General features: G+C 34.8%; 1 protein-coding gene across 2 annotated transcripts in view; it reads left to right on the top strand.

The window, feature by feature from the left end:
• The first annotated feature begins 3,672 nt into the window (after nucleotides 1–3,672).
• LOC118735417 (myosin-7B) overlaps nucleotides 3,673–27,886 on the top strand; it is a 44,536-nt gene continuing 20,322 nt past the window's right edge. Inside the window, exons 1-5 of one of the 2 annotated variants that reach the window (XM_036465144.1) lie at nucleotides 3,673–4,115; nucleotides 6,968–7,089; nucleotides 23,399–23,624; nucleotides 23,701–23,774; nucleotides 27,538–27,734. In XM_036465144.1, the coding sequence (XP_036321037.1) occupies nucleotides 23,443–23,624; nucleotides 23,701–23,774; nucleotides 27,538–27,734 (453 nt within the window). In that variant the 5' untranslated portion in view covers nucleotides 3,673–4,115; nucleotides 6,968–7,089; nucleotides 23,399–23,442. Of the gene's footprint in view, nucleotides 4,116–6,967; nucleotides 7,090–23,398; nucleotides 23,625–23,700; nucleotides 23,775–27,537; nucleotides 27,735–27,886 lie in introns of those variants that run through there. The other variant, XM_036465143.1, reaches the window with a different exon arrangement.

The following is a 27,886-nucleotide window of genomic DNA, read 5'->3' as shown; positions in this document are numbered from 1 at the left end:
ATGAAGATGAAGATGAAGATGAAGACGAAGATGAAGATGAAGATGAAACACACCACAATTTAACCCCCACACCGTAATTCACCACACTTCAACTCTCTCACCACACCTTAACTCACCACACCTCAACTCACCACACCTTAACTCCACACACCTAAATTCACCACACCTTAATTTACCACACCTCAACTCACCACACGTTAACCCCCACACCTAAATCCACCTCACCGTAATTCACCACACCTCAACTTTCTCACCACACCTTAACTCACCACACCTCAACTCACCACATCTTAACTCCCCACACCTAAATTCACCACACCTCAACTCACCACAGCTAAATTCACCACACCTAAACTCACCGCACCTCTTAAGCCCACCACACCTGAATTCACAGCGCCGTAACTCCCACACCCAATTCCACCACATCGCAAATCACCACACCCAATTTACCCACATGACATGATATCACTTTATGTGGCATCAATGACATTGCTTTAATATTGATACTGAATTAAAGAAATCTGCTAAGCAGCAGTTTAGAAATCAGATTTACGAAGATTAAGATTCATGCAAGGAAGAAGGTAAAGTTGAATATGTAGAAGAAGAAAGGGATAAAGGCAAAGATTAGAATAAAAGTAAAGAAACCTAAATACAAACGAAGGTGGATATGAAGAAGATGAAGATGAAGATGAAGATGAAGATGAAGATGAAGATAAGGATAAAGATCATAACCCCTTAACTTTAACTCATCTTAACTTAAAAACTTACTCCACCTGAGCTCACCACACATTAATTCACCACACTTTAACTCCCCACACCTAAATTCACCACACCTCAACTCGCCACACCTTAACCCCCGCACCTAAATCCACCACCCTTAATTCACCACACCTCAACTTTCTCACCATACCTTAACTCTCCTCAACTCACCACACCAAAATTCACCACACCTTAATTCACCACACCTCAACTTTCTCACCATAACTTAACTCACCACACCTGAATCCACCACACCTAAATTCACCACACCGTAACTCCTAGACCAAATTCCACCACACCGTAGCTCACCACAACCAATTTCACCACATGACATGATATCACTTGATGTGGCATCAAAGGCAACATCATTTGGCATAAAATGAACCAAAATAAATAAGATTTAGATAGAGGTGAAAAAAGGGATAAAAAGGAAATACAACTGAAGAGTGTGCGATGTTATATTGTGGTGTGTTATGCTTCATATGTTATGTTATTTATTCTTATGTTATGGTTATGTTATGTTATGCCAAGTACTAAGCTAAACTCCCCTCCACTTAACCCATTCCAACTAATGTTATTTTAGCTCATTCAACTTACATAAACTATCCTTAATTTTATCGGTTGAATTTCAACCGCTGGGCGAACACTAGTATTTATAATACGCGAAGGGAATTTTTAACCAGCTCATCAGATCAGCACCGTTGGTTCCATTTTTCAAAATGAAGCCAAAATCCATTCAAATTATTTATTAATCAATACCATTAGAATCCGCAACATATGTTCGAGTTTCAAAAATCAGGTGTCAAAATAGAGGCCTTGGACTGTAGAGATGCAAAAAGGTTTCACTTTTTTGAAAAGAGTTGCCGCATGTTAAGAAATAAAGCTCAAATTATTTAAAAAGTTAAATCAATCGCTACCGAAATGGTTTGAAAAAGCCTTTATATCATAAATACGTGTAGAAGGGTTGCCACATGTTTAAAACATGTAATTCAATTTTAGTTAAAGAAATTAGTTAAGTGAATAAGTTATCACCATATGGGTATTAGATAAAAGAGGTTTAAGAAGGTAGTAGTTTGAAAATATTTTGAAGAGAGTTACCACTTGTTTGAAAAGTCGAATTAAATTAATAATTTATGCCCAAATTATATGAAATATTAAAAATGGGTGTCAAATGATAGAGTTCTAAGAAATCTTTGACAATTTAGAATATCTTTGATGTCTTTGAGGAAGGTTGCCACTAGTTTAAAACGATGGATTCAAAATATTTAATAAGTTAAATGAAAGGTGGTTATCAATCCGAACGGGTTTAAGACCCTTTATATCGGAATTTTATTTACCAACGTTGGAAAATTGAAATTCAAATTATTTAATAAGTTAAATGGATTGTCAAAAGATGGGTATCTATCGAAATGGGTTTGAAAATAATTTATTTCTGAACTGTGTTTATGAGAGTGTTAAAAAAATCAAATTGCACTTAAGCAGTTATTTGAAATATGTACCACAATGCCAGACAAAAAAGAAAGATTTGAGTTTGAAAATACTTTTAAAGAGTAGCAACCTGTTTGAAAAGTCGAATTTATTTTACTTCTACAAAAGTTAAATGAAATATGGAAATATTAGTGCCAAACTAAAGAGTTAAAAGCAGTCGAAACTGGTCAAAATTTTCGGGTGCTATCACTTATTCGCGGGATATACCTGTTAATCAAGTATTGGCCAATTTGAACCAGTTCATCTACCAGGATGAATATTTACTGACTGTGTTCGGCATTTCACTGCAGGGCATACATACACACTCATAAAAACGTGAATGTGCGCGAATCAATGCACTTAAGAAAATAAAGTTTAACAGAAGGCAATAAAATTATTTGCTCATAGCTAAATTCTTACTGCCAGTTGGTATGACGATACTGGCGCGTGTGCCTTGTAATTAAAAGGAAAAAAAGGTAAACTCGTATTCAGCTGCAAAGCGCGAGAGAGAAAAATAAACGTGAAAATGCTTTTTCGCTTCCCAGCTTTTCCACTTTTTTTGACTTTCCCGAGAGTATTTCGAGATCAATTCGCAACGCTAGCATTCAGTTCAACGACGGACGTACGCGAGTTCGCAACGCAACGATTTTCCAATTCCTAGGTATACGATTCGAATCCAAATCGTGTCCGGCGAGTGTGCAAGTGCTGTTCACCATTGGTGCGAAAGAGATGAATAGAGGCAGTTATTTTAGAATTTTTTGGGATGAGTGAGCTGAAAGTTGTAGATTTTTTCAAGCAAAACTGTGCAGGAAATTACTGCAGTTTAACGAAAAAAATTTAGTTTTTTTTTTTTTAATTAACAAGTGAAAAATTAGTTAAAGAAAATTAAAAAATTTATGAAAAGTTGAGAGTTAAACTGGAGTATGAAGCAAACTGAATTTAAATAGAAATATTTAATTGGTGCCGCGATGTGGCTAGCGTTCGTTCGTGTGTGTGATCTACAATGTGCGATGAGATGAGCGCTGTGTCTGTTCCGCCAGAAACTTTTAAAGTATGCGGCTATTTTTAAAACACAGCTAAATAATTTTTTCACTTCAACGGCAGTTTTAAGTGAACAATTCAATAAAGCACTAAAATTTCAATTCGGAAACGGTGCAGTAAAAGTTGAGATTTTTAATTTGATTAAGAAATGAAGCTGCTGTATATTAAACAAAAAAAGTTAAATATCTTAAGAAAAAATTTTAGTTCCGAAGTATTACACACATACATATGTATGTAATTCATCTTGGCAATATTTGAGAAATGTGTGCACGTCACGCGTAGATTAATTGCCCAGCTTTTGCGTTTATAGAAAGTGTAAAAAACGGTGAAATAGTATTTTTGTATGGAATTTTGAGAATTCCCTACAGTAAATATTCTGTGTTTGTTTGCATTGTATGTGAATTGAGGTACACTGAAAAAAAGTGTTACGCAATTAGAAAAATGTTCTTTGTGAATGAATGAAAAACGTAGTTTCAATATCTTTGTAGCAGCAGCAACAGCATCGGAAATTACAAAAACTACTATAAAAAAAAAAAACAACAACTACATAAGCAACACTGTCGTTAACAAGCAACAGAAAATATTTTAGAATATGCAACAGCCAAAGTGGCAGCTGATTTAACAACAACGCCAATATAAATACATAAGTATTGGCATGGCAGAAAAAGAAATTACAAGTAAAATAAAAATAAAATAACAACAAAAAAGTTCACCAACGCCAAAAAGGTAACAGAAACCGTGTTGGGTATTTTAAATAATTTCAGCAGCTTGGGGAAATAGCGACAACGCAATCACGAACTCAATCTATGCCCTAGTCATCAAAAATATACACACGCATACATATACATGTATGTAAATATGTAACACAGTAGTGCAAAAAATCCTGTTTCGAAGTAAAATTTTAAATTACCTAAAAAATGTTTTACAATTTAAATAAAACTAAAAAATACATAAATAAATTCAATAAGTACCTTCAAACCAAACATTTTTTGAAAAAAAAAATATAGAAAAAGAAGTGTTCGGTAGTGGTGCAATTTACGGTACCCTTCGAAAATATTTTTAAAATGGTCGGATGGGATATCAATCGACGCGTATTGCTGCCAGTATTAAGAATTCGGGCGGAAATGAAATTTTTTTAAACCGCGCAAAATTTATCTGTCAACAACGGTTTCATTTACATAGGTAAACTTTGCTAGGCTAGCATTAAATTCAAATTAAGAAATGGATTAAATGAGCATATATTGACTTCGAATTGTTCACTCTAAATTACTTTAACTGGTTCCCAAATAAACTTTGCTTACTACGTCAGTTCTTTGGTTGAGAGGTGGATTTGAGCGCCAGGGTTGTCAAAAAGTGCCAAAGAGAATAATAAAAGCGCCAAAAATGGTGCCGTTACTTTTAATCCAAAGAATTTTATTTCTTTCTATGCAATTTGGTAATAAAATAAGAACCATATTTCCAAACCGGAAAGAAGTTGGACGCAAACAGACTGGCGCAGCGTAGCTGGAGTTGGACTGATCAGAACTATTGGTTTGAAGCTCGGCCGAGGTCCGCCAACGCGGAAAGGAATTAGGCGTGACTAAAGAGTGCGACTATTGGGGAATTAATTTTGTTATATGTATTTATATTTATAAAAATATATCTAAAATTAATACATTCGTACGTATATTCAGTAAAGTAAATTACATCTAATGAACAACTGGACGTCAAAACGTGTTCGTTTAGTGCATTTATTAATATGAATTTAATACTAGCGAAGTTCACCTAAATGAAACGGACCAATTCGGATAAGTTTTCGGAGGCGACCGTAACTGCACTGTTACCAATTTTCCCCAAAAGAAGTTTTGTTTATTAAAAAAATTTAATTTTAAATGAAGTTTTCACGAAATTTTCACTATACAAAATTTTATCAAGAAATTGTTTTAAAAACAATTCCAGCAAAATGAAATAATTTTTTGTATAAAATTTTTTTTTTAAATAAATTTTCCTATAAAGAATTTAATAAAAAAAATTTCTCAAAAATCTTTGATTATTATTCTATTAAACATTTCCAAAATATATAATTGGAGTTTTTTTTACCTCTATCCTCTTACTATATTTTCCGTACCTTAAAAACGAAAAAAAATTGATTACTTTCCTAAAAAAATATCCAGTATAACAAAATATTATTATGTAATTAAAAAAAAACTTGCAAAAGAAGAATCCAGGAAAGATTAAAAACATATGTATTTTGGTTTTAACGTTGTATTAATAATTTCCAATTTTGTTCAAAATTTCAAATAAGATGTAGAAAAAAGTTCACTATTAAATATTTCAGAAAATATTTTTTAATCAACGTTCCAAAAATATATATTAAAATAAGATCTTTCAAACGGCGTTACCCATTTTGGATATCTCCTTTAGTTTCCGAGGTATTGAGTGAAAAGTATCGTTATTTTAGTACAATGCAATTAACATATTGTCGCACGTCATACAAAGTGGATACAAAATTTTTGACAAACGTAGCAAACGAAAAAATTTTGCTAAAGAAAATCCTTCATAAACTAAAAAATAATTAACAACAGTGTTTCCAAGTTATTGCAGTAGTTTACCCCCAAGGGCATGATATTTTGCCCTAGATTTCCCATTCGTACCGCTGATTTTATTTATTTGGAATTTATTGTAATTTTATTTTTTCAATGTCAATTGTAGAATATGTATTTTTATTTTTATTGAGCACACATTTCAAAGGGATTACATTTTTCATTTTGCTGACACTTTTAACTAACTCGAGTTGTTATTTGTCATTTGGCTAAAGCTTTCTCCGCAATATTTGGTCCCCTTAAATTTACCCCTGGGCAGTCAAAAGTCTCTAAATCTAGGTGGTTAAACTCTGTTCTAGCAACACTGGTTAACAATAAACAATAAAAATAAAAAATCTGTGAATAAAAAAATGTAAGAATTATGTGAACTAGTAACATTTTCCGAGACTTTGCATTCCAAACTTCAGTCACGTTTTCCCAATATCTGCCGCAAGTAAAATACGATAATCTTTTATCCAGGCAATAATATGCATTAAAATTTTGCTTCCAAAAAAAAAAAAAAAATTTTTTTTTAAATAATTTTTTTAAATTAGCATTTTTTAGTTATTTCCGAACACATTTCCAATTTGTGTTTTTAATAAAAAAAAAATAAAAATTAAGACATCTATTTTTTTAGTTTTTTTATAAAAATTTCCGAAAGTTTTGTTTTCTATTAAAGATTCTTAGAAATTAAGACCTTATAAAAACTCTTCGTCTGTAAGAAATTTTACTACATTAAAAAAAATTACACAATGAAAAATTTTGTTGAAAAAAGATATTTGATCAAAGTTTTCTAAAAAAGTAAAAAAAAAATATTTCTATAACAAATTTTAGAGAAAAAAGTTTTTGTAAAAAAATTTCCAAAAAATTTATATCTATCCTATAAGATACTTTATGAATCAAAAACGTTTATTGAATAATTTTTTTTTTATAGGAAACGCATACGTTTTGGATTGGCTTACTTGCTTTCAGTTTTGGCAATTTTTTTAATAATTTATTTTTTTTTAAATCTAAATTAGTAATTTTTTATTTGTAAGCCAGTTCCGTGCTCTAGAAACTTCTAAACAGGATTTTATTAAAAAAAATTTTCGGAATACCATTTGCTAAATAAGGAAAATAAAAATTTTACCGTAACGTAGTACCCGGATCTATAAAACATCAGCACAATTGACGCAATTTGAGAGATACCTAAAAGCATTTCTATTGGTGTCGTCACACTCAAGAACAGCATCATCACCGCCAACACAGCTCCACATTTCTGGTAAGTATCTATACATTGGCGCCAGTAATGAATAAGCATGCCATTACAATACATATTAATATACATACATATATTGCATATTAATTCATTTTTCAATTCCATTGTGTTTTTCTTCTTCTTGCTTAAATTTTAAAATGCGTTTCAACACGTTTCGGGATGAGCTGACAAAAATAGGTTACGAGGGAGTGAAAACTAAAAACAAAAATAAAATTAAAACGAGAGACATTCAGCAACGATTCTAAAAAAGAGCACGTTTCTCGTGTGAATTAGAAATTGCGTTTTTTTTCTTCTCAATTTAATTCAGCTACTTTCTCATTGTTTTTATTTTTCTACCATTTCCTGTATTTATGTTTTCATGTGAAAAAACATGCGCAATCCTCCCAAAATATGCCGTTGCGCATAAATTGTTCTCTTATTGATTAAGCGGAGCCTATCTTTCTCTCTCTCTCTCTCTCTCCTTGATCTGCATGCGTTTTCCATCAGCTTCGTAAACAATTTTGAAATTGGTCATTGCATTTACATACATACATACAAATGTTTTGTATTTGCGAAACATCTGATCTATACGCAATTTTCATATGTATAGGTGTTCGTATTTTGAAAATTTTTTCTCATAAATTACTAGTCCATAATAAATGCCCACCTGTTGATTGATTTTATGCTAATTGCCTGCTCGTTAATGAGTTTTCTAAATGTGTAATTGTTTCACTTGGCAAACATTTTTCGCTTTCTAAATGACTCCACAATTTTATTTGCCCTTCTTGTTTCTACTTTTTAAGGACGACATGTTTGGTTAGTCAAAGTGTTTTCCTCTGAATTAAATGACAGAATGAATAACTTAGATAATTTCTGTCCTTGTTTTTAGAATGTCTCACCCATGACCTGTGCAAGCCAGTGCAATAGTTTTATTTTTGTGCCTCTAACTACATATACGTTTGTTCATTTAATCATATACCAAATTAGACAGCAAGTACAGTTAATCACTCCACTTCTTCGGTACCCATTGCCCTGGTAAAATTGAGCATTTATGAAGTTTTGTTTTTTACGTTTGCAATTCCATACTTTGGCCCCCTATACAAATTTGGTTTATGGTAGATTTGTAGCTCCGCAACCACAAATGTACAATCAAGGCCCGACCAATGGACCTCAGTCACCCGTAGAGATGTGCCGATAGGACCTTATATTTTAGTATTAGTAGTCTCGTCTCGAGGTACCATCGTATTCTAATCTTCATATTTGTCACTACAACCGCTAGTCGGTTTTTGCCGGGCCTAAAAAAACTTCGCCAATTGCCACTCCCCTTTGCAAGTAACCACCCGCTGTTCATTCCAAGTGCAGACAGGTTCTTCTGCACTTGGTCCTTTTATTTTGTTTGTGGCGCGCCTTACTTTCGTTGCTCATTCACGGGTGCCGCGGATCTATCCACCGGAGCGTCTTCTTCGGTACCCGTAGCCCACGCGAACAGTGCAGCAGATTTTGCGTAGAATAAACCTTCCGAAAGTCCCAAAGCCATCTTAACTTTGTACGATGTCGTCCACGTTTATGCGGCATATAAAAAAGGGAAAAGTTTTACAAGAGATATGGCTCTGATTTTCCATTGCCTACTCAGTCCAAAACAGCATCTGTAGGCAAGAGCGGAGTGTAATCCAAAACGTCAAAATACAAAGAATCAGTCTCTTGGCTTTTAATGCCAAATGTACCCGTTATTCTATTCTTCGTCTTGTCCTCGTTCACCGCTAGACTAACCTCTTCTGCTTTTTTTTCTAACTTGAAAAATTCTGCGCTGACGTCCTTGGTTCAAACCGGCTGGAGTCCTACAGGCAGCTTCTCCTTGCGCTATCCAAAGCGGGCTTAAAACCGACAAAAAAATTTAAATTGTTTCAATACTACGGCTGCTTCCTGTATGCAGGAAACGCTTCTCAACGCTTTGCAAGCGCGACATTGGAAGCGTGTTTTATGAAGAAGAACCCAGGAATGAGCATCTCAGTTGGATAAGGAAGCACAGCGTATGGGTCTGGTGGTCAACGCGGATTAGACGAAGTATTTCCTGTCATTAAACAAACAGTCAGCGCATTCGCGCCTTGGCACCCATGTCATTGTTGACAGTTATAATTTCGAGAAGGTGGAGAATTTCGTTTACTTGGGAACCAACGTGAACGCAGATAATAATGTCAGCATCGAAATTCAACGTAGCGTCACTCTTGCCAACAAGTTCTACTTTCGACTGAGTTGGCAAATCAGGAGTAAAGTCGTCTGTCGACGTACGAAAACCGAACTCTATAAGTCACTCATCATGCCCGTGATGATGTATGGCGCAGAATCATAGGTGGCTCTTGGCGCATTCAAAAGAAAGATTTTGCGGAAGATTTACGTGCCTTTACGTGTTGGCCACGGCGAGTACCGTAGACGATGGAATAATGAGCTGTATGAGTTTTACAACTACCCAGACATAGTGCAGCGAATTAAATTACAGCAGCTCTGTTGGCTTGGCCATGTCGTTCGAATGGACTCCGACGCTCCAGCTCTGAAAGAATTTAACTCGGAACCCGCTGGTGGTAGTAGAGGAAGAGAGAGGCCTCCTCTGTGATGGAAAGACCAAGTGGAGAAGGGCTTGGTTTCACTTGGCATTTGCGATTGACGTCAGTTGGCACAGAAGCGAAAACACTGGCGAGCTTTGTTGAACTAGGCGAAATTCGCTTAGGCCGAGGTCACGCAATGAACGGCTTTTATACCAGAGCATGGCCACTTCAATAGTATTTCACATGTTTTAATTTTACGCCGCTTACTGCTAAGCGGCCTAAGGAAGAGGCCATGCAATGAGCGGAAAAGCGGGGAGCGCCTGAGCGGCGCCATACACAAATGCCGCTCAGCCGCTCAGAAATGCCGCTCAGTGCGTGGCCTCGACCTTAGGCGGTTACAGTGCCAAATCAGAAGAAGAAGAAGACAGCCAAACAAAGACATATAAACATTCAGATTCAGTGCAGTTTGTTCAATATCTGTTACCGACGCTTGCGACAACATTCATATAATATACATATATGTGATCGAGTCACTGTATTTAGCCGGAGCTTTTACCTCCGGTTTGTGATAACCAGACATTGAACAAGTGGCCCTTATAATATTAGTGGGACGTATTGTGTTATTTAACCAGACGAAAGTGCCGGCATGGCGATGAGTAATATTTTATTACGCCACATTTGATTGAAACGAGACTTGCTTACTTGTTTTTATTGCAAAATAAAATGTTTATGAATTTGAAAATTAGACCAGGCACTGCTGATGAAGAACGCTTTCGGGCAGGATTTTTTCAATAAGACCTGATTTTTGGAAACTACTATTCCAGAAGATCTTCAACAAGGCGAATTTATATAAGCTCAGCTGATTTTGTGTATGTGTTTCACCGCACGGCTTCTCATATCAAATTGAAAAATTTTATTTGAATTTCTACACACACTCTTACAGATTTGGACAGTTTATGCCGCCAAAGCAAAAACAAAATACATGTATATTTTTGTTTTTGTACTTATATTAATTCGCCTTGATCTTCAAGTAAGACGAAAACAAAAGCTAGCAAAAAAACTTAAATTTTTGATTTTCTGATGACTTCCAACAAAAAAATGTATCTTAATTTGTCAGCTGGAGCGCGTTGAAAATCCACATTTCTAAAATCGCGTTTTTGTTCATACAATTTTTAGCTGGGAATCCGCTTAATGATGGACGGAAGTGAACTAAACGAAGTTTTTAATGCATGTTTCATGGACGCTTGGAAAACTAATGCATATCTGCACCAACTTTTGTGTTCAAGGTATCATGAAAGTGTATTTGAGTCAGCCATTGACTTTGACTTCTTTTTTTTTTTAAATTACTTCGGCCAACATATGATTATTCGTGAACTGGACACTTTCGAAGTATTTATGATAACTTACAGCTTTATTCTGTATCACGACGACAGGCAACACGAACTATTCGTCTGCAGATGACCACTTCTCTGATTTCGATTTTATTATCTATCGGTCGTCTTCGCCTTGCTGTTCATATATTATGTTGCAATGGTCTCGGTTGCGTTTAATCCGGCTATAATGATGCCGCCGGACTAATTTTTGAAGCTTTCCTCTGCAGACGAATCGTTCGTGTTGCCTATCGTTCGTGATACAGAATAAGGCTGTTAATTTTTTTTTAAATAAATGACCTTAGACAATGGAAAAACGAGTGCTTGAAAAATCTCCATCAACGTTTTTACGAACTGCCATAGGTTCAAAATAATGACACTTTTATTTAATTTTGGTTAAGGCTAAAATCTATGTCGCAGTGTCCCGGAACCCATATCACTTTTCGGCGAAACGCCTTAACCCTCTCAGAGATGTGCGACATTTATTGGCTACAATTAAGATTATCGACTGCTTCGTGAGGCATTTGATTGCTAGGCGGCTGTGAGTGAAGATGTATGTATGTAGATATCAACTTGGCGTATCATATCAAACTATATCAGTTTTGTGGCTCTGTCGATTGCAATCGGTACCGCCTGAAAACGCTACAGCGGTCCGGAAGACGAAAGCTAAGGGAATACATACATCGATGGACTCGCCACTCTTAGAGCGTCTCGCTTCCACTCTTCCCTTGAGGGTAGCAGGGTCTTAAACGCTGTAACTCGAGCAGGATTCGGAAGGGCGTAGTTCGCCGTTAATATTCTACAATGGCCATAATTGACCCACCATAACCACTATGCCGTGATAAAGAATTGGCTTAACTACCGCTGTGTATAGCCAGTGTATTGTCCTGGGTTCCATTCCCCCATCTTTTTTCTATTGACCTGCTGCAAAAGCATTTGATTTACGCACTCTATCAGCAATATTAGGCCCCCAATTTAGTTTCCTATCAATTATGAGGCCTAGATATTTGGTATCTTCCTTTATTTAATGGGGGTTTTTCCTCTAGAGTTATAGCATCGAGGTCAGGTATCTTTTGCTTCCTGTATTGAACACTCAGTCCGTCTTTTCAGGATTTATTCCTAGTCCTCGCCTGTTGCACCATTGCATACGGTGACCATAAATATATTTTGAGAATACAGTACAATTTAAAAAAAAATTTACCTACATATAATTGCGTAGTATAAAAATAACAAAAATATACTACATATATCCTCGTCATTTGAATAGCGCGCCCTTTTTTTTGCTCTTCTACCATACAAAGTATGCTTGGCAAAATTTTTATATGGAAGAAAATGCGCAGCACCGTCAACAAAAAAAAAAATGTCGCCCCTATGTTTATTTTTTCTAATTTTCAAAAAAATTTTAAAATGGGATGTAGACGTAGAATATGCTATATTTTTATAAAAAGTTAATGAATATTAAACAAACAAAAGGAAAACTGTACCTACTAACAGGTCTATTCTGCACGTTACCGAAGATTTTGTGACCGGAAAATTTTATTACCAAAAAATGTTACCACTTCTTGTCACCGCGATTCTAGGTACGTTGGTAATGCAGTTAAGATATTCAGCAATTCAGCTATGAAGATTTGTGGAAATTCCTGTATTGCATATTACACGGGGCAATATTTTGTTACCAGCTTATGAGATAGTAACCAAATTTACCGGTTACAAGAGAGGACAGAATGCGAAAAAGGTTAAAAAATTGTCACTTTAATTACCGGTTACAAAATTTATGTTACCAGCGCAGAATAGACCTGTAAGTATTAAAAGGATGGGCTATTAAAATAACGAAGAGTGTATATTTCTTAATTATTAATCCAATTTTAAACTCTAAACATAAATCACATTTGCTTCATTGGTATTAATCTTTTAGTAATGAATATTTACAAAATTATAATAAGGCATATTACATATTACTTTACACGAAATATGAACCTCTGTAAAGTAAATTTTTTAGGCAAACTTTGGGTCGCTGAACACGAAAAAATGCCCATGGTTTCAAAGAAGTGTTTTCGAGATTTGTTCGAAAAACGTATTTTTAGTACTTTTTCAGTTATTCCTCAATATCTCATGAAACGACGAACAGTTCGAAAGGTATTGATGGGCTCTTGGCAAAAATATATATTTTTTGTGCAGATTGTGTTCCGTAACATCTACATTTATCATCAGATTTTCATTTACTGTAAAAAGAAAATGATTGAAATTTCAATTTTTCGATTTTGGTCGCTTGTAACACTAACAATTTTCATCGAAATCGGCAAAGTAATATATTTTTGTAAGACGACTGTAGGTCGCTTATGTTGATTGGATAATTTTTTCATGAGATATTGACGAATAGGTTCGAAATGTACCAAAAACACTCTTTTCAAAAAAATTACGAAAACGCTTATTTGAAAGGAAAATTGGCTTGGAAAATATTTTTTTTTTAAGCGATTACCACAAAATTTGTAGAACAGTGTTATCGAGTGTTATCGATATATTTAATGCTGGTCTTCAATTTCTCGTCATCCATTGTCCATAAACGTTCAATATTTAGAACGCATTGACTAGTTGAACCTTCAAAACCAGCTTACCCTTATGTAGTAATCAGTTAGTTATCGACATTGCTTATATTTCGATTTGGAAAAGTTAATTTTAAAATATCGAAGAAAATGCGGTACAAAGGCAGGACACTTGGAAAAAATCAGTACATTTTGGGGGTTTTCTGTTTTGAAAACCTACGCAGGATAGACATTTAAATAACAGTACGGTCCTGCAAAAAACAGAACGGATGGTCACCGTAACCATAGGGAAAGTTAATTAAGAGATACCATCGGCGTATGCAATTATCTTCCCACCAATGTCTTCAAGTTCTTGAAGGAGCTTGTCTACTGCTATGTTCCACAGAAGCGGTGAGATTACTCCCCTCTGGGGCGTACCCCTTACCAGGAGTCTCTTTATCTGCGATTCATCTAATGAGTGGAGTGTTATTTCAACTGACCTGTGTTTTTCAATAAAATTCTGAAATAGGGAGTTCTTCTTCAAAATTCTGAGATAGGGTGTTTTCAATAAAATTCTGAAATAGGACGTTTTTCAATCAAATTCTGAAGTAGGACGTTCTAGAAACGTTTTCTAAGATAGGGCATTTTCTAACTGGCAGCCGAGATAGGTCGATCTTTCACTCATGTGACGATGTGTAGATGACATATTATTTAGTCGCTCTAGAGATTTGAGCAAGAAAGATGACAGACTGATAGGTCTAAAATCTTTTAGTCTCGTATAAGTAACTTTTGCCGCTTTAGGAATGAATACTAGTCTTACTACTCCCATTTTTGGGGTTTACAATTAAGTCGTAATGCTACCTCAAAGACGGGCAGTGTGCCTCCTGTTGGTCAGCGGGAATAATTTCGTCTGGTCTCAGAGGCGTATACGGTTGTCGGCAAGGTGGTATTTAATAGCATGTTTTATGCACTTCTCGGTAATAATATTCACTGGGAGGTTATCATTGTTGCCTTCGAGTCGAGTGCTGGTGACTTTCCAGCAGAGGAAGTGCGTTTGTATCATAAGTTCTAATGTTTCTACGCTGCTGGTTATCCCATCACTATCTTTCTTCATGAGATAGCTAATATTTCTAGGACTCATTGATAGTTTCTTACGCAGTTTGCTAGCATCTGAAGTACTTTCTTTATTCTGGCGCAAGTTTCTCCCTGAGGAGCGCTTAGCGTCTCTGACTACATGCTTAAAGCGGTGTCAGTCTCAAAATTTACTCCAACAGTTAGGACTCTTAGCTTCGTTAAATTTTGATCTACATTCCATTACCGACCAACAGTTAGGACTCTTAGCTTCGTTAAATTTTGATCTACATTCCATTATCGATGGTTGCAATTTCAGTGAAGCCATGGAGGTTTTGGTTTTCTACTTGTGGCCCTGGTCGGACAGGCTCCCTTTACTGCACGTTGAAATGCTTTATTTAAATCGTCTACAACATTATCAAGTTGAGCATATAATAAACTCAAACATGCACTCACTGCCCCATATGAAATGATGCACATTTGCGTCCGCTCCTATGATCATCGGAGTGCCGCGTCTTAAAGCCTACATTACCGCGTTCCTCAAGAATCGGGTTGGAGGTGGAATGTATGCTTCGTGCGCCATATATGTGGATGCCAACCAAACCGATCTTCCACTTGATTACACCGATTTGATGATTCATCGTTGAGAATTATTACCGCTAACCTTCGCTTGCCGTCCATCTCGCCTATCTTTGCTACCTGCTAAAATGGGTGGGGAACTCGGAGTTGCTCTTACTTATTAATTGCAGAACTTCCTGCGGATCGGTGTAGAAGTGTGGCATCCAGGCTCTAGATTTTGGCCGATTGAGAATATCTTCCCGCTTGCCAAGGTATAAATGTCGACGGACCTTTGGTCTGCACACCTTGACAGTACGAAGCGGTTTTAAAACCAACTGGTGTCTGCAAAGCTGGGAGGTGGTTCCGGCTTTTCCCTTAGGATTTCCCTATATGCGCTCCAAAGTTGTCTGTTGACCAGGCCCATTTCTGTGGTGAGATTCTTGTGAGTTGCGGTGTATTTTTTTAAATGTATTTTTCGCTACATCCGCGAAGGATCTCCTCTGCTGCTCGTCCGCCGTTAATATGGGCGACATCCTAGTTCTCTTGGGTTCCGAGCATATCTCCCTTGAGGGCTTCTGCTTGCCGTGTGTGCAGGGATGAATCCATACAAGTAAATCCAAGTACATTTTCAATTTACTAAGTATTTTTGTACTCGATACTTTTTACTGCGATCCAAGTAGGTATCGATAAAAAGTACTTGTATCGGAAGCGCAAAACTTATTATGCTTCAGCATCTTCTTTGTAAAAGTAGCCCATTAGAGGAATGTGAAGATATGTGCAATACATTTCCGCAGCTATATAAGCAAGCCCGTCTATACATAACGGTTGTTGGGTCATCTGTTCCTTGCGAGAGGATTTTTTCAAAAACAGGTACAACTATATCAAAATCTCAAATCCGCCCTCCAAGAAAACACTTGGAAAAGTTGATGTTTTTGGGAAATATAACAAAAAATTAGTTCTTTTCTTAAACTTTATTTATATGAAACAACTTTATCTATTAATCTTGTAAAAATGTATTCCATTGTTTTTGAAATCAAATATTATGTATACAAAAATAATTGTTGTTTTGAATTTTTGTATGAAAAATACTAAAAGATAAATAATCTTGTAAAAATGCATATTTTTTGTGAAAAAAATACAATAAATTTGAAAAATACTCGATACCTTGCCGATACTGAGTAGGTATCGATACCTTGTTTGATGCAAGTACAAGTACTGATTTGAGTAATACCTGGATGGTATCGATTTATCCCTACTTGTGTGAAATCCTCTTTTGCTCTCGCTCGGTGTAGAACCATAAACTTTCCAGCCAAATTTCTTGAGTCCAGCTCTTCTGCGGTCAGATCTTAATTTTCTTTTGTCCCTTAGTTTCTTCAAGATATTGAGGGCTGACTGTCTGATACGATAGTATCTTTGCTATGCACTAATGTGATTTCTGGGTATGGTTACACTACCAGGGCAACATTAGTGCCAGAATGGCGCAGCTCTGAGGCCGTTGGCATTTGATTAAAAAAAGAGGACTGTCACCTAAAATACAGGACAGATAGTCACCGCATCTATATGCCAACGTCACATATGTATGAAATTTCGTTAAGTGCGTTCTATCACTGAATCGTACCCGTTAAGATAAGGTAACCCATACGCCCCACAGTGTGCTTTTTGAACACTCCATGCGAATTAATCGAAGCGCTTTCGACAGAAGCAATATTTTGATATGAAACAAAATGGGTTTGAAAGCTAATTTTATTCCCTTTCACCGAAAAATAGTGCTATTGGCTCTCAGAGGGCTTAAAAATTTCCACCATGGCTCAAATTAAAGATACTTGTTATTCGACTAATATAAAATTGTGAGAAGGATGCACAGCTGCATGCAAATAAAAAAAAAAATGCAATCAAAAATGCATTTCTTAAATTGAGGTGTTAAAATTTTTTCGATTTTTAAATAGTGGAATCGTATTTCCCATCTCAAAATCTATAATATTAGTGTAATAAAACATACAAAAAATTTTTTTCCAACAAATCCGGTGGATTTTGCATGTTTTTTCGAAGAACACTATTTTTTACCAATTTTTTTAAGATCAAGGAGTAGTTGTGAGTCAATAGCAGTATTTTTCCGTGAAAAGCCATAACATTAGCTTCCAAAACTATTTTGTTTCATATCAAAATATAGCTCCTGTCGAAAGCGCTACGATTAATTCGCAGGGAGTGTTCAAAAAACACACTACGCGCCCCAACAAACGGTCGCATTATAAAACCAAACGCAGCGCATTGTGAAATACACTTTAAAAAACCTTCCATCACCTGTTAAAGTTGCTTTTATAGAAAGTAACTACTACGGCTAGAGGCTGGCATATCATTCCATATACGAATAGCGTTGACAAAAAATAATCTTGCAGAGCTGAGATAGTTGCAGCTAGGGACAATTAGCTCTTTTACGCGTGTTGATTTTGGAAATATTAATTTTTCATATAAATACGTAGCAAAGAGTCTTATCCATCAAAAGACGAAATACGAATATATGTACAAGATTTCACAGACCAGCAGGCTTGTCCTCCAGGCAGAGATATGCTCAAATCATGCTATCCCAAATACATCGCTCGTAATATGATTGAAAGCCACCTCAATTTATGCACTGATTAAAGGATCCAGCTTGCTATAAACAAATTCAGGATAGCATATTATCTGAACTAACTTTAAGCTGCATTGCAAGTTTTCGCCTGATATCAACTAGTGTAAAAGAGCCAGATATTCTTAAGTTACAGAAAGTAAATATAATACACCTTTCCGAAAATAGAGCTTTTATGATCAACACACGTAAGACTATTAGTAATTACATAATCGAGATCAGTTACTCTGGATACAAATTCAATATACATATTTATCCCCGATATATAGTGAAGGAACATCTATGAAGTTCAGATGCTTTTTACAAATATGAAACACGTAACAAACAATTATATTATTATCACAATTACGACAAAGACCATTTCACTCATCGTCGCGTCCAGCATTTTTTGTTGGATTCGGAGACTTGCCAAAGTCTTCTGCCTTCTCTCCCCGTCTAATATTTTGGTGTTTACAAAGTCTGTTGTATGTCCACTATTCGTCAAGTGCTGTGCTAATGCTGTTGTCGTCTTCTTATTTTTTATGCCTGCCTGGTGCTTGTGAATTCTAATACCTAGGGCTCGCTTTGTCGTGCCTATATATATTTTGTTGCAGTTTTCGCCAACTTTACCATTGCATTTAATTTCATACACCACATTATGTTGTTGTCGCTTATCTATTCCGTGTTTTGTTTTGGTAAACATTTTATTAAGTGTGCTATGTATTTAATAGTTTTGTGCAATGTTTTGCTGCCAGTTAGTCCTTGTATATATGTGACTCCAATAAAATTTTGTTTGTTTTCTTTTCGGTTATCGGGTTCCATGTTCATTTATGTTGATTTTTATTTATTTCTTGTTGTTGCTCTTAAACTTTTAATTATTTTGCTTGAATACTCGTTCTTATGCAATACGTTCTTAATTTTCATCGTATTTTCTTTGCTGAACTCCTGGCCACTTAACACGTAGACTTTGTTGATGAGGTTAACCACTGTATTTCTTTTTTGGGACCAGCGGTGGTTCGAATGGTAGTTTATCATTCTAGACGATGCTATGGATTTAGCATACCAATTCGTTCTTATTTTTCCATTCAAGTGGTGAATTTCCACGTCTAGAAAAGCTAACTTTTTTGCCTCTTCTAACTCTGTGGAAAACTGGATTTTGTTATGTTGTGAGTTAAGTATTCTTCGTATTTCTTCCACGTCACGTCTTTTTACAATGGCGAATATATCACCTACATAATTATTAATGTATTTGGTATACATATATGTCTTTTGATTTTAATTCAGCGATGCTGTCGTCCAGTGCTTTGTCCAGAAAAATGTCAGCTACGGTGGGCGATAGGGGGTTTCCCATGGGCATTCCATGTACCTGCTGATTGTATATTCCGGCATATAAAAAATAATTGTTGTCTCGGAGACAGAATTCAAGGACTGTTGCAAATTGGTTTTTAGATAGAGTGGTATTGCTATGCAACGAAGCCCATTTTTGCATAATTGTTCGCATTGCCATATGTACTGGTATATTGGTAAACAAAGACACCACATCGTAAGAGATGAGGATCTCCTCTTCTTCAAGCCTAATACTTTTTAAACTTTCCTTAAAATGGAATGAACTGTACACGTTGTAGTCGTCGGCGACTATTTTCTTAAGGGTTTGTTCAATGAATTTTGATAATCTGTAGCAGGGAACATTGGTTGAGGCAGATATTGGTCTCAGGGATGTATTTATTTTATGTATTTTTGGGAGTCGATATAATCTATGTGCTGTAGCTGCATTGCATATCAATTGGCGTTTCTGATAATTGTCAATATTTTTCTGTTTCTAAATATCATTTACTATTGTATTGCTTGTCCTTAACAATTTTTGGGTTGGATCTATCCGCTACGTTTTATATATATCCTTGTCGCTTAGTAGATTTTTCCTTTTTCTTTAGATTATATTTTGTCTATCATCACAGTGTTATTTCCCTTTTCCGAATTGGTAATCACTATAGAGTCCTTGTATTAATTTATAAACCGTTTTGTGTCCTCAAAAATCTTAAGTATGAATTTTTCTTTTTTGTTACTCTTAAATTTGTTTTGTATGTATTTATGTTGGTAGCTATATTGCATCTCGCAGTATATTTTTCTCTATCCTCCCTTATTTTCTGAATTCCCTGCTCTTCTAAGTGAACCGGCAAGAAAGTTTTCCGTGACACAGGGAGAGCAAATTTTTTCCCCAGGGAGAGGAGCCAGCAGCATTCTTTGGAATTGCGATTCTGGTTTTGTTTATGAACAAATCTTTATTAATCACAAACCCATATATTTCAAAATTTTTGTTAATTTGTCTTTGCACTTTTTCCCCGAAATTTTTTTTTGTGTAAGAAGCTATTTCCTTCGTAAGTTGAGTTTGCTTTTCTGCTAGCAGGTTAAAATCGTACTCCTCAAGTTTTTTGTGTAGGTCTTTCTCTCTCAATGTGTTCTATGTTTGTTCTAACAAATTTTATTTGGATGTTGGCTTCTTTTATTTCCAGATTTAGAATTTTTGATATGAACTGCTCTTCTATTCTCTGCTGCTCTTTTCGAGTGACTGCTGGTTGGCACCCATGTTTAATTCCATTTAATTTACCCGTTAAATGTGGAGAGTTGCTCCGAAATCTTTACAATGTTGTAAAACCTTAAGCCATTGTTCTTGTTTTATTAGTTTTTCATAATATTTGTTATGCTGCTTGATGGTGTAGCAAGTAACCTGGTCATATTTAAATCGAATGTATTCTAATGTGTTTTATATTGTGTTCTATATTTTATGTATGTTTGTTGTATCGGTTTTTGCTTTCCGATTAAATTGAGTTTATACTTTTCTAGGGCCAGTGATTCAATTTTCTATTGGGTTGTACGCGGAGCTTTTCGGCCGGTAAAATCAAAAGGCAACATTTATTTTTCCTTCTCTCTCCTTCGCATTTCGTCGTCCTTCACGCCTTCATCAGGGAGTCTGATATTTATTGAAAACATAAAACATAACATGAAGGACACAGAAATGCGTAGGAGAGAGAAGGAAAAATAAATTTTGCCTTTTGATTTTACCGGCCGAAAAGCTACGCATACAACCTATAAAAGTATCAATAAAAAAAAAACTATCAACTTTGATTTTTATTTTATAAACCCAAAATAACAATTATTTTTTATTTCATCTAAATAAACAGTTATTTTTGATATTAATATTATATGAAGGGGTTAGAATCAGATCCTTTTTTGAGTAAGTCTGACATTGTTTTCAGATACTTAAGGTTAAAGTTGATTACTTATTAATGATTCTTGCCAAAATTAATGCAGGTTAATGGAAAAGCTTATTTTTGTCTACATTTTATTATGTAAAAAAGTTATAATATACAACATTAACTCTACTAAAATATATCTAATCATCGTAATTTGACAAAACGCTGCCGTGGGCTTTATATGATTCTGTATTTTCTTCTTGAACTATAATCGTCTTTTGACTTTGCTTCTTAGAACTTTTTTTGTTCGTTTTTGTCTCATGGGGAATATTTAAATAAAAATCTTGATGAATAGGTGGTGTAAATGGTAGAAGTTGAGTTAAATTTTCCCATTTTAAGTAGGGAATCTTCGGAGGAGTTGGATATAAGGGCTTAAAAATATCTTCATGACTTGAAATGACTTGAATTTCTTTGTCACCAAGTAAACAGTCAATTTAACAATACAAATATGGATATAACTTATATTTTCAAAAAATGGAAAAAATGTAAGTCATTATAATTTTTCGTAGTTAAGAACGTGAACCAAAGTTTTCTAAGACTTATGTATACAAATAACTTTTATAAGTATGATTTAAAAATAAAAGTCAGCGACTGATTTATATTGATGACTTTTATAAATAAAAGTCTTCAATAACTGTTATCTAAGATATATAATTTAAAAATCAAAAATAACTCTTATTTGCAGATTATTTAGATAAAAATCAAAAATAATTGTTATTTTTGATTTATAAAATAAAAAATAAATAAATAAAAATTGTTATTTAAGGATAATAAATAAAAATTGTTATTTAAGGAGTAATGAAATAAAATTCTAAAAATAATTGTTAAAGAGCGATTTTTTTAATAAAAGTTGTAATTGTTACGCTCCCTGCAATTTTCATGAAATTTGGTATTTAGAAGATCTTAAGTTCGCTCATTAAAACTTTCGAACCAGTTTTCAAAAATTCAACATGCCAAATCCAAATGGCTTCTGTGTTACTCAACTGAAAATGACATTCGATTTGATGGTTGTCAACCGAAAAAATTTCAATGTGATACAGAACTCAAGATCAGTGAGCCCTAAAATCTGTGTTCGCTTTAGTATAATGTGGCATTACCTTTATTCTTTAAACGGCAATGAATGTTTTGATGAGACTTAATTAAAATATTGACTTCCTATTATCCGAACTATTTATGTACGTTTATTTGCCAAAAGTTCTTCAACGGCTCGGTCCCAGTGAGTCATTCGCAATCGTATGCTGCGAATGCCGCATTATACTAAAGCCAGCCTTTCGACATAAGCTACTGTTCCATACGAACACAGAAATATGTTTAAATAATTCTTGCGAAATTTTCTTTATTTCTAGAGAAATTGACAGCCCCCCCCCCCCGACAGTTGTAAGCTCTCAAGGTTTTAATTTGACGTAAAATCATGACTAGCGTGTCTAAAATCCTTATCAGTAGCATATTAAAAAATATTTGCTTTTTTGAAAAATTAAAAGTTTATTTGACAGCTGTCAACTCTTAAAGTTTTAATTTGACATCAAATTCGTGATCAGCATGTCTAAAACCCTAGTCAGTGGCATTTTTAAAAAGATTGTCAGATTGTCTTATTTTTAGAAAAACTCACAATCCATTTGACAGCAGTCAACTGACAAGGTTTTAATATGTCATGAAATTCGTGATCAGCATGTCAAAAAAACGTAATCAGTGGTATTTTCAAAAAGATTTTCTTAGTTTTAGAAAAATTCGCATTGGATTTTACAGCTGTCAACCGTCAAACTATAAATTTTATGTCATATTCGGATTTAGCTTTACAACAGTACTACAATCCCGCATTTTATGTTATTCGCAACAGCTCTTCTGATTTTTCGCTTAAAACATTGCTTCTCCGACCACTGTGCACGGCACAAAACAACCAAAATAAATTTGTTGTTTGTACATTACAAAACATTAGGAAAAAAATATGCCTGTGACTTTTAGTTTTGCTGCTTTACGAGGGTTTTTCCCAGTCCGTGACGCCCATGGTGCAGCCGTTTGCCGGGGCGTATGAGTAACCCCAGCCAGCATATTTGTTGATATGGTTTTATTTTAGTATTTTTTACTAAAATAATGCATGCCAAATAATTTTTTTGTGAAATAAATTAATTTAGTACTCAAAAATTTGTGAGGGGAAATTTGAAATTGAAAAAAATCCCTCAAGTGACCTAACCTAGAAGAATGATTGGCACCGCTATGGAAACAACTTTTTTTATTATTTTTTATTTTTTGATGTTGGGTTGAACCGTGCTTGAACCCAGGCCCTGCGGAGTAGTAGCGCGCACGGCTAACCACTACAACACAGCGGCCGCCAATTAATTAACTTATGCCTTCTGAATCAATGCACATAGATTTCTACTAAAATATAAAAATAAAATACCTTTTCTTCTTTCAGCTTTAAATTGGAAATTTTAGTTTTCACAACGATTTTCCATTTAAATGCATCATCTGTATCCGTCACTAAAAGGTGACCAATTGTGTCCGCTGGGGTTTCATCCCCAGACCCGCTATCCAACACGCTGCAAACGTTGCTTTCGTGACTATAAAGAGCATGGCGGCCGGCGGGGTATCGAAGATGTGGCCGTCTCATCACCAAACTTAACCGACGGCGGAAATTCCAGGTAAATAAGGAACAGAAAATTAGTAAGCATATAACAAAAAAATAAAAAAATAAATAAAATATACATTTCTCTACAGACCATCATCACGCACATGGACATCTACACAGAATTTGTCTTCGTTCAATGGCACGGGGAGTAGCAACGATATTGGTATGAAAATGAGTTCTGAAAATTTAAAGTTGTCATTGTGAACCCTTTTTTCGATAAAATCGTTTATTTTTTTTCAAGTGGCTTAAATTTTTGACTTTTGAAGCTACGCAAAATTACATAAATACTTACATGCATATAATATATATACTTATGTACGTAGATTTGTGTCTCATAAGCCATACTAATTAAATACAAACATACGTACATCATAAGCATGTAAAATTCTAAATTTTACTAACACAACTAATGAGTTTGGTTCTTTTCTTTTTTGTCTGAACCAAGGCATATTTAATAAGGTAGAAGTGACAACTAGCTGGAACACTTTTGCAGCTAGTTATAATGTCAAAAACTGTAAACAAAAAAATTAACCCTATGAGGTGCGAGTGCTATCTTTGCTACAAATTGACATCAATTGAAACTCATCATGGTGAAATTATACCAGGTGTAGTAATAAAAGCGAGATTAAAGATTTGATTCTAACTTATTTGAAAATTTGCCTTTAAAAATTTATATAAGCCGCATGTCAGGAAAACAAAGCGAGAAAGCCTTTTTATTACTTCACCTGTTTATAATTTCGCCATGGAAATGCATCAGCATAAGTACATACATATGTATGTACGTATACTAATTTTAAGGAATACATTCAATATTATCTTCAAAGAATTTTAGCTGCATTCGCATCTTATATGCACATATACATATGGACAGAAAAGAATACCTCATAAAGGAAACTACGTCATTAAATGAAATAAATGTTTTATGAAACTATTTTAAACATTTTTTGTTTCTATTCACCCAATGTTTTTACGCGTTTAGTTTCTTATTTAAATATTTACTTCTAAAAAACATCCGCACTTATATAAAAAAGATTTAATGTTTTCTTCTACATACGTATGTATATCAGTGTAAATCTAGGTCCTGACGTGGTTATGTGTGCATAATAATGTAAGAAACTACCCTTACTCAGTTCTGAAATTCCATGTGCTTCAGGCAACCAAGTCTTCTAACTTCGCAACTAGGCGCCTTAAAGTATTCCACCTTTTTTCTACACAATGCAACGCTCGAAAAATAGAAAATGCTAACTTGAAAATGAGAAATGTCAAAATCATTTCTACCTTGTTTAATATGCCATCATACAAATAGTTAAAGGTACTTTCACTTCTTCTTCTTAACCGCCATTGCTCCCATTTGACGTAAACTGTGTTTTTGACGTTTTATTTTAAATTGAAGCTACCATATTCTTTGAAGAAACTAAAAAGTGTTTTTTTTTTTACTTCAGAAAGTATTATTTCAAAAATTATTTCAAGGAATATATTTTGAGCATCATGTTATAGCGAGCTTTTAGTGGTTTACTTCTAAAATTAATTATAAAAGGGAAGACAAGTAAAATACTCGTATTACATTGCATAATGCACATAGATAATCTATTTGTTTATGCAATCATTTTCATCATTATTTAGAACGATTAGCTGCATATTTCGGGATGGCCACGTGCATGGTAACTTCACCAACGTGTTGTTTGCTTGTTCCAACCACTTTTCGGTGGAAACTTTTCAGCCTCGGCACGGATGTGCCCAATTTAAGCGAAACGCTGCACCAGCAGCAGTAGAGCGAGTAGTTTATCTGTTTATAAACTATAACAAGGAGCTCTAAGAATTTGTAAATTTGTTTACCTCCCTCTAAGTTTATGCTTCCATAGTGCTTTCATTGACGATAAGCTACTTTTAACTATTCCTTTGTTCATATGTCCTCTAAAAAGGATCCAAATTAAAGCAACATCCTAATATCTATAATAATATCTCATGGAACACTGCATATAATGCCAAATTTTTTTGCGGTAAGGTAATTTAAGGTATTTTAAATTAATACACACTTATTAACAGCTATGCTAATACGAGAAATTAAGTAAATTTACCTTACGTGTTGTTATTTTTTAATGCATAAAAAATTCCTTTAAAAAATAATAAAATGTCCAAAACAATAATTTGTTAAGGTGGTAGTGATACTCGAGCAACTTACGAAAAGTATAAACGTTATAAGCACAGTTTATGTCAAAAAATTTCAAAGTGAAACTGCCCTCGTTTTTTGTATCATGGAAAATTAAAAAAATCTTGACTTTTCGAATACGGAATAAGCCGGATTTTTTTCACTCAAATCTGGACCTCTCAATAAAAGTTTTGAGTTTTTCAAAGTTTTTAAGGCTCTTTCCAGTTAAGGAAAACCCCTAAAATTTTACTATCATATTTAATTCAAATAAATTAATGTTGGCGCTTAAATGTTTCCTACGTGTTTGACCGAGCTTCTCCTCGAATTCGTATTCTGCTTCTTGGTGTTGTGGAGAGATCGACACTTTTACTCCACCTGCGAAGGAGGTTTGCCATTATCTGCCGAGGACGACTGCTATTGGAATTTCTTCATTTTGTTGGGACCAGAAATTTAACCATGGACCTCTCGAGTGGCAATAGAAACATCTAAGCACTCAGTTACGGCGGCAAGAGCACTACTCAAATCTAAAAAAACTTTGAATTTATTTTGCTTTACTTTTTCATAAATAACTTTTTCATAATAAGTATGACTTCATACAAACAAATGTATTTTCATTATATAAAAACTACGTAAAATAAAGCGGGTTCATCCGGTTTTTTCTTAATGTCAAAATCGGGAAACGGTTTGTTCCTAATTCCAATTTTTCGAATAACTCAAAACACGGTTTTGGAAAAGAGCCAAAAAAAATCGCACACCCTAGTATGAAAAGCAACCCCCTGTATGAAAACTATGGCTGCGTTTCTTTATACATTCCGGATAATCCCATTTCACAGCCGGAATAAACAGAATGCTTTTGAAATATACGTCAACATATCATCAGGAACGTTCTAAAGAATAAATAAACAAAAAAGTTTATTCCAACCGTTCAGAATGAATAAAGAAATGCAGCCTATGTAAACCAAACCGGTTTATCCAGTTTTTTTTCTAAATCTGCCTTATCCTGTGTTTTGCCTGAAAAAAAAACTTCACCCGAAAATTTGTCATCCGCCAATAGTAAAATCATGGAAACCAGAAGTGAAAAGTGAACCGGTTGAGGGAAAATGAAACTCATGATAAGGCTGAATGTCAAAATCGCTAAACGGTTTTTTTTCTAATTGCAATTTTTCGAATAATCGAACTCCCTAGTAGCAACAGAACACCCGTTAGGAAACGAGCTAATATGAGAAGGCAAATCCCCTGTATGAAAACCCTTATACGATTTTTTAGTTTTCAAATGTACATAACAATATAAGTACCTGCATGAATCGTAATACTATCGGCACTACTGTATCATTATAATATTTTTGATTTATCATAATTTTACTATAAATACTACGTGTATACAATATTTCATACAAATATTTTTGCAAAAAAAAAATTAAAATATGTAAAACAAACACTGTCGTCGCTGCTGAATGCGGATACCAACATGTGGTTTGTAATTTTGTGGATGTCGACAACTTTTGTGTGAACATATTTTCAATAACTCCTTAACGCAATCGTTATCGTAAACGTAATGTCTCTGGCTAATCAATAAATAACCAAATCACACCAACTAAAATCAACGTAAACGTACGTGTAATCGTATTGTATCGTTGGATTCACTGCACGGCATCGCACTGCACTGCATCGCATCGCATCGCATTGCAATACTTAAATAAATTTGATAAATCGTAACAACAACGCCACTCTGCATATCTACAACCAAACACACAACTGGTCATTTCACATCTAATAGTTGTTCACTTCAATGTAGAACTTAAGCGGCGTCCACAATCATGGGCATCCACACCGGACATCGACGAGGCGGCCGACCAGGGTAAGAAGGATAGCGCACGTGCCAGTGGTGGTCGTTCGCAGGATAACGATGTGGATGTGACGGTAAAGCTGCCAGTGGCGCCACGAAGGCATACAACAGCATTGGATATAAAGGAGGTAAAATAATGATAGAATGCAAGTACATATTGAACGTAAGTCTTCGGGTTATGAAATGTTAATTTGTTATTTGTTGACTTGCACTTCCAGCAGATGTGAGGCACAAGAAAGGACATCATAAATTATATTCGATAAAATTATCTATCTATCTG

The sequence above is a fragment of the Rhagoletis pomonella genome, unplaced genomic scaffold (assembly GCF_013731165.1).
Source record: "Rhagoletis pomonella isolate Grant_MI unplaced genomic scaffold, Rhpom_1.0 Rhpom_scaffold_00003, whole genome shotgun sequence".
NCBI classification, from domain to species: domain Eukaryota; kingdom Metazoa; phylum Arthropoda; class Insecta; order Diptera; family Tephritidae; genus Rhagoletis; species Rhagoletis pomonella.
The sequence above is the reverse complement of the archived record's forward strand: the minus strand, read 5'-3'. Positions and strand labels throughout refer to the sequence as shown.